Raw genomic sequence first — 8,464 nt, 5'->3', positions numbered from 1 at the left:
GGACAGTTAAGGATCTGTATAGATTATCGCGAACTTAACAATCTGACCATAAGGGACTCATATGCTCTGCCGCGGATTGAGGAATTATTAGACTGTTTGGGTGGTAATAAATTCTTCTCCGTCTTAGACATGAAGAGCGGATATCATCAAGTTGAGGTCGAAGAAGACTATAAACAACGGACAGCTTTCACTGTAGGACCTCTTGGATTTTTTGAATATAATTGGATGCCATTTGGACTCTCAAATGCGCCGGGGCGGTCGGGTAGCCTAGTGGTTAAAGCGTTCGCTTGTCACGCCGAAGACCTGGGTTCGGTTCCCAACATGGGTACAATGTATGAAGCCCATTTCTGGTGGAATATTGCTAAAAGCGGCGTAAAACCATACTCACTCAATTGCGCCAGCGACATATAAACGCCTTATGGAGCAGTGCCTGGAAAGTCTACATCTTAATATATGTCTCATATATCTTGATGACCTGATGATATTTTCCAGAACAAATGAAGAGCATGTTGAGAGATTACAGCTTGTGTTTCGGAGACTGCAGGAATGTGACTTAAAACTGCCAGCAAAGAAGTGTAAGTTCTTCAAGAGGAAAGTCAGATATGTTGGATACATCGTCTCTGAACACGGAATCGAAGCTGATCCAGAGAAACTTGACAAGGTCAAGAACTGGCCTAGACCTACCACATCAGAAGAAGTCAGAAAATTTCTTGGGTTTGCCGGCTACTACCGGAAGTTTATTAAGAATTTTTCCAGGATAGCAAAACCTTTATCAGAACTGATGCCCAAGTCTGCTTCAAAGAAACCACGACGAACACCCACAGATGTCAACTGGATATGGGATGAAGATCAGGAGAATGCCTTCACGGAGCTGAAGAATCATCTCTCCACCCCACCAGTACTTGGATACGCTGACTACTCAAAGCCATTTGAACTACACACAGATGCCAGTGGTCATGGATTGGGTGCAGTGCTGTATCAACATCAGGAACGGAAGTCACGGGTTGTTGCCTATGCAAGTAGAGGACTAAGCCGATCTGAGAGAAACTACTCAGCACACAAGCTTGAATTCTTGTGCCTGAAGTGGGCTATCTCAGAGAAGTTCCACGACTACAGTAAACTACGGTTATAACGAACTCAAAGGGACCAATGATTTTAGTTCGTTATAATATTGTCATAGCGACTGATTTACAACACCCATTGTCTGAAGAACATTTAATTGCAAAGGCTCATTACCCTGGAGCCATGACATCTATATGCCTTGAAACACTTAATTGCTGTTATTTATAAGATGCTAATCCTATTTGTTAATCCCCATTTTTGTGTACATCCACCGTCTGCCTTGGTCCAGATTCGGAGAGAAGGGGTTTGACTCTCTTACCAAGCAGACCTCTCTCCCACAGCCTAGAGTGTTGTACCGACTCTCTGTGGCACCCTCAGTTATTTTCTAAGTATATGAAAATTGTTAACTGTTCTTGTAAATAAAATTGTGATTAGTCTCCTGTGACTCCGGCTCTTTGCTGACTAATTCCCCAAGAAAACCAGCACGCCATTTGGAAGGTATTGTTCATCCAGAACAGTTCCATGATAATTTGGCGGAGAATCATCATTTTCGGAACCACGGAGCCCAGGAACTAACTACGACCAGCTACAAGAACCCATTGGAGGACATGTCCAACCGTGATCATCTGATGGAATAACAAGCAAGCTGCATCCACCTCTGACCTCAACACTGGATTAAAGACAACCAACTCCTCCAAAAACACCAACAAAGGAAGAAAAAGTCTTCAAATATTGTAAGTATTACTTGTCTTTCTTTAATTTAGTACGGTACATACTAATAGATGTCATGGCTCCAGGGTAATGAGCCTTTGCAATTAAATGTTTTTCACAATGGGTGTTGTAAATCAGTCGCTATGACAATATAACCAGGGTATTTTGGAAAAAAGGGGTTTTTGGTATTTACTTAAAATGTAGTTTACTAAATTAAGCTTTGGGGTAAAATATAGATGCATATGAGAGAAGTGACTGTACAGGGTGAGGGCATCACCCCCAGGGCAAATGATTATTGATTTTGCTTCTCTTAAGTGATAGAGATAACTTTTCATTAGTACGATGAAATTAGTAGAATCTGGTCTTGCAGTATAAGGGCCAGAAGGGAAATGAATGGATGGAACAAAAATTGTTAGTCTTGATGTGATCAAATATTTCTGAGTACTACTACGTGATTGGAATGTCTTAATAACAAGTGTGGGTATCTTTTCGGAGCCTTCCAGTCTGACAGAGTATTGGGTTTTCATCTATGTTCAGTTGACCAATGATTTGACCATTAATTTAGGAAATTAGTTGAGTGTTTGGTTAGAAGAACTTGATAGAAAGACTGATTGAAATGGGAATTGGGGTTCATAGAGAAATGAGCGATATGACTCATTTCTCATGATGTCAAATATGATGTCGGTGGGAGGAGCTAAAATTATCATCGATAGTATTTTGTTAGTTGTCCGAGAGTGGTGCGGGGGGTCTGGAGCATACAGCTGAACAGAAAGGTTCACTGTAGTTTTGGGATCCCTGGTCAGAAAAGAAGTAGAGTTAAACGTTCATCTGAAAAACTATCAGGCTTTTCAACACATCATTTAGGTATGTGTTGTACTTAAGTAATTAAGGCAACAACAAGAACTTATCTGAGGACCATGTGTGTATATTTATGATTAATTCTATCATAAATAAAAAGGACTGGAGCAAACCATCTGACTTGTGATTTTGAGAGAGTTACATCATCCCTAGAACCAAGTACAAGTGACCAAAGGTAGAAGGGTAAAGTACCCGGAACCTAAGGTTACATATGGCGGAGTTGCTCTAAGATCACCGTACCATGCTCATCTCATGAAAACAAGGAGCGAGAAAACTTACAGTGAAGTGAGACTGTGGTTCCTGACAGGAGGAGAGTCTGCAAGGTAGTGTGCTTTTCCGACTTTTTGTGCCAAAGCTCAAGAAAATGTGTTTCATGAAGACCCATCACAGGAAAAATATCAAGACTTAAGAACTTATGGACGAACGATATCTTACGTTTATCTGATTGTGGAAGTGTGAATGCAGTTCTACTTCAGCCATGCATCCGTGCTTATTATACAGGCTTCATTAAGAAGGGTTAGTCACTTGCTTGCCCAGCCTCACAGAGGGACAGTGGCACTAGGGGGAGCAGTTATTGATTACAAAGTGTTGGTCAGTTGCCTCACTTGCAGGGAGGTGGTATTGATTTCCCTTAATACGCTACTACACAGGATAGTTTTGGGATGGAAAGTTTTGAGGTGAGCTTGACTTTACTGTTATTATCTCTTATCACCTACACTGAGCACGAGAAGTGTTGAAATTCTGACTTTGAAGTTGGACATTCACATATTGTCAGAGAAGAACCAAAGTGACTCAAAATGTTTTATGATAATGAAAATTGTTCTGCCTCTGATATTACAGAGACAAATGACAGTTTATTTTCAAGAGGACTTGGAAATAAGGACAAATTAGACAAAAGTTTTGCTGCTTTAGCAAGGGCTTTTTCCCTAAGTCAGTTTTCTCTTGAGAAATTCAATGGAAGTGATCCAGAAATTGTGAGTTCATGGTTAAGCAGATATGTGAAATTTACTTCTTTACATAATTATTCAGAAGAATGGACAAAGACAGCATTTAGTTTATGGTTAGACAAAAATGCTTTAAAGTGGCATGAAGCTCAAGACTTTAGTGACAATTCCTGGAATGAGGTGAAGACAGCTTTCCTTGAAAGGTACAAACTAAATTCAACAAAAAGATATGAAAGACTAGACAAGCTATATAATAGGAAACAGAAACCATCTCAGGATTTTGAGGACTTTCTTCAAGAATTGCAATATGAGGCAAAACGTCTTGATAGACTGGACGACGACATTCTCATGGATGCCGTCATTAGGAATTCTCAACCTCACATTAAACAGTTCATTTTGACAAGATTGCATGAGACCAAGGATCAAGTCCTGGAAAGTGCGAGAATAGCAGATGCTGCATTTGGACTGGCCACATCAGAGAATGACAGACTTGTGTCTGTTATAGAGGAGCTCTTTGGACAAGTATGCTTATTGACCAGTGCAGAAAATACTCGAACAGGAGGGAACTTTTCATATGAGCATCAGGATGACTCTATGTACAGAAAGCAGTACATTAAATCTGCGACTGAGTGTACTGATGACCAACACCCAGTGAAGAACAGGACACAAACTTTCCATCAACATCACAGAAGTGGTTGTGCATCAACACATGTTGATATCAGGGACATGAGTGACAATGATGTGCCCTGTGGACCAAACTGGAGCCCTGCTCCAAGGAATATGAACACGGAGGAGCATAGGGTGTCACAACCACAATTATGGAACATTTGTGGACAATGAGGTAGGGACACATTTTAGTATGTCTGAGAGTTTTGCTAGATCTATGCAATGTTTTCAATGCTGTAGGATAGGGCACCTAAGCAGATTCTACTTTTCTAATTAAGCCAAACGTATGCGAGGGTTAACAGGGGCAGTGCTACATGAAGATTTGAGCCTGCCGCCAATATAGCAAATATTGATTTTGATAATGTCGGTAACATCATAGGCCACACTTTTACAAAGAGAAATAATACAGAACCAGATCACAGAAATGATAGGTGATTTGTGCGAGGTTGTTGTTTTGACTTGTAGTGTGGGTTTATCTCACAGCAGTATTAGGGTTAAGATATCTGGAAAGACTTACAGTGCCCTATGGGACTCAGGTGAAACTTTGAGCTGTATGAATTCAAATGTATTCTCATCTATTGGAGTTGAGAGTAGATTTCCTATAACAAAAGGAGGTGGAAGGTCATTGGTTGGTGCAGATGGGAAACCGTTAGATGTGTTAGGCGTGTCTACAATTCCTCTTACAGCTGGTCGGCTATGTGGTGTACGGGACTTTCAGGTCTTTTAGCCTTATCAATTAATTTGTTGTTAGGCTTAGATTTCTTGAGAAGCCAGAATGCTAACATTGATATTAGCCATAATAGGTTGACTTTGTGGGATGGTCTTACAGAGACAAAGTTCATTGCCTATTCAGATTATTCCAACTTTGTTACATGTATATGTGATGTGGTACCACCACCACATGATGAAACTTTGTTGCCGGTGTACATTAACGACCCAGATATAAAGTTAGGCGTTGTCGAGCCAATTGAGTCTATTGCAGAATTGTTACATGTGTGAGGTGCTAAATGTCTCACTTCACCTGTCAATTAAGTACCATTGTTTAGCTTGATGAACCCTGCTAGTTCAGAGATTAAGTTAGCGATAGGTGTCATTGAAGAAGTTGATATTGCCAATGTGTATGGAGAGTTAGGAGACAGTGACACCACACATACCATGCCTATCACCACAGGTGACAAAGCATTCAACCATGTTGATATTGACGGACTCAATCATTAGGTGACAGGAATATGGATATCCAAATATGAAACGGAAGTTGATAAGTCGTAGAGGAATGCGATACCAACACTTCCGGGACATCCATCCCACTCATACCTGACGGTTTCGGCTCCAAATCACCAGTAGCTTCACCCACCAAAACAGCCGTATCGCCGATCCCCACAACAAACACCAAAAAAGGAAGCTGGACAGTTCCAACACACAACCACCACCAAACATGTCGCCCGCATCCATCACGACATTCGCCCTTTACTTTTGCGCTACAGGCCCCATAAACGTCCTTTCTAAATGTCTCACAGCCAATAAAGTACGAATCAAACAGCACAAAATTCACTTCGACAAATTTAAAGAGGCTAAGAAAGGTTTCCAAATAATTTTCCCAGACCAGGACTCGGTTACACGGTAAAATCTCAAACACACCAATAGTCATAATCAATTTCCAAAAATCAGCTAAATATCCAGAAGCACCTAAATTTATCTCCTTCGGAGCAACCTCTAAATTAGATGTCAAACCATACATAAAACAAGTTAAACAATGCTCTAACTGTCTCCAATACAACCACACAGCCAATCAATGTAAATTCCAAAAAACTAAATGCAGGAAATGCGCCCAAACTGACTGCCCAGGGACATGCACACGCTGTAAAAGCATACAACATTCCTCACTATCCAACCACTGCCCTCATAGACACACCCTCACACAACAGGCCAACAAACACATCAATATCGACACGGCCAAACTCCAAACAAAAAGACAACCACAGCATACAAAACAACCTCTGCTACCCACACCACAACCAAACAACACCCCACACTTAAACTCGGCATGGGATGGCATCCTGCAAAGAGTACACCCAGCACCCAAAACACACATCCACCACACGTCCATCCCACAACCCTCCACCTCCACTAGCACATTCACAACATCCACACCTGCACGCAAAACAAGCAACAATACGCCCGCCACAACCCAACCCGGCACCATACAAACCACAGCCGCTATGGCAACAACAACCGATCCCAAGCAATCACAACCCGAAAACCCAGACAGTAAGGAAACCAAATCCAGACCACTACCACAAACACAAGCACGCACGCAAACCACCCCCATCTAATGTGAGGAAACTAAACTTAACAACACAGAAAAATACGAATGCACAACCGAGGAAGACATAAACGAAATAACTCTCTCAACCCCCCAAAAAAACAAAATCTTTAAACGCAGGCCTCAGCAAATGTCAAACAACAAACTAAACAACTTAACCATCCTTCTCGCATACATGCTAAAGGAAATAAACCCAAACGCTAGCACTAAAGCTTTCTATACCGTAGCAAATAAGCTTAAACTGACAACCCTGACAGCATAGGCCTCGAATTAGTTAGCCCTACCTCAACCAAGTAAAAACCCCTAGCCTAAATCAAACCTAACCTCCAAACACTAAAAGCCCAAATAATGGAAGGCCTAAACATATTTCAGTGGAATGCCAACGGACTTAATTCCCACGGCCACGAACTAAAAGCAAAATTTAAACAAGATAAGGGTCCGCACATTGCCTGCATCCAAGAAACCAAATTCTCAAAAAATCTGAATTTACTCTACCAAACTACAACTCAGTCAGAACAGACCGAGCCAAACCTAAAACCGCTAGAGCCGCAGGAGGATTAATCATACTAATCAGAGAAGACATTAACTATGAAGAAATCAAAATAAACACACCAAACCTAGAAGCAAACGGCATCCAAATAACTCTCAAAAACCAAAAAATAAACATCATTAACATATACCACTGGGCAGAACAAAAAATTCAAGCTGAGGACCTAAACAAATTACTCCAAATAAGCAATAAATCAACTATATTCCTAGGAGACTTTAACGCTCACCACCACACCTGGAGCATAGATGAAAAAATAGATAATCATGGCAAAGTTCAGGCAAACTAATCTCTGAATGGATAGAAACAAATAACCTTGTACTCCTAAACAATAACCAACCGACTAGATACGATAAGAAAAACCATAAAATGTCGGCTATCGACCTAACCCTATGCATCCCAGATCTGGCCCAAAGTACTCAATGGGAAGTTCACGATGCCCCACTAGGTAGTGACCACTTCCCTATAAACATTACCATAGGCAATACAAACGTTCCTACCCTAACAGAAAACCTAGAACCAAAATTCAACTATAACCAAGCTAACTGGGACAAATTTCAGGATATCTGCAACCAAGCCAACCTAACCAAACTAGAAAATAAGCACCCAGAAATCTACTGCAAAAACCTAACAGACTACATAATCAACGCAGCCAAAGCATCTCTTATAAAACAAATAACGTAGGCAAACCCTCGGTACCATGGTGGAACGAGGAAATAGAACAAACTAGACGCAAACGTAAAACAGCGTTCAATAGAGCCAAACGCGACCATAACTATATAACGGTAGCTCACGAACTAAACCACAAGGTCCAAAAACTAGTCAAAATAGCTAAAACTAAAGATTGGAAATTATTTTGTGAAAGAGTAAATAATCGCACAGATGCCAGAACAGTCTGGCGAAAAATCCACGCCATTAGAGGCTTAAAACGTCACAAAAAAACACCCAACATAAACAATTCAACCAACCCTACCGAAAAGGCAAATAACCTAGCAAACCACTTCTCGGCCATAAACAGCAACAATAACTTCAGCAAAAGATTCCAACAAAAACTTAAAGCAGAAGCCAAACCTACTAAATAACCAAATAATGATAACCTCGAAATAAACCAACCTTACTCAATGGAAGAACTCCAGTACGTACTCCAAAATAGGAAAAAGGGAACTGCCCCAGGACTAGACCTAACATCCTACCAAATAATCAAAAAACTCCCCCCCAACCTACTCCAGGCACTACTTAAACTATATAACCTAATCTATCAAAACGGACAGGTACCAACTCCCTGATGATGGAGCCCTCTGGATCCGCACTAAAAGTATTAAAATAGCCCAAATGTACTCCAAAAATCTCTTA

General features: G+C 40.9%; 1 protein-coding gene across 1 annotated transcript; it reads left to right on the top strand.

Annotated features, from left to right (window-relative positions):
• Window positions 1–3,428: 3,428 nt before the first annotated feature.
• LOC139468602 (uncharacterized) lies at window positions 3,429–4,415 on the top strand. Its single transcript, XM_071250722.1, has one exon. The coding sequence runs from the start codon at window positions 3,429–3,431 to the stop codon at window positions 4,413–4,415; it is 987 nt and encodes a 328-aa protein (XP_071106823.1).
• Window positions 4,416–8,464: the final 4,049 nt, after the last annotated feature.

Source organism: Haliotis cracherodii, unplaced genomic scaffold, assembly GCF_022045235.1.
Source record: "Haliotis cracherodii isolate W230 unplaced genomic scaffold, xgHalCrac1.p SCAF_2, whole genome shotgun sequence".
In the NCBI taxonomy this organism is placed as follows: domain Eukaryota; kingdom Metazoa; phylum Mollusca; class Gastropoda; order Lepetellida; family Haliotidae; genus Haliotis; species Haliotis cracherodii.
This window is presented reverse-complemented; position numbering and strand designations above follow the sequence as displayed.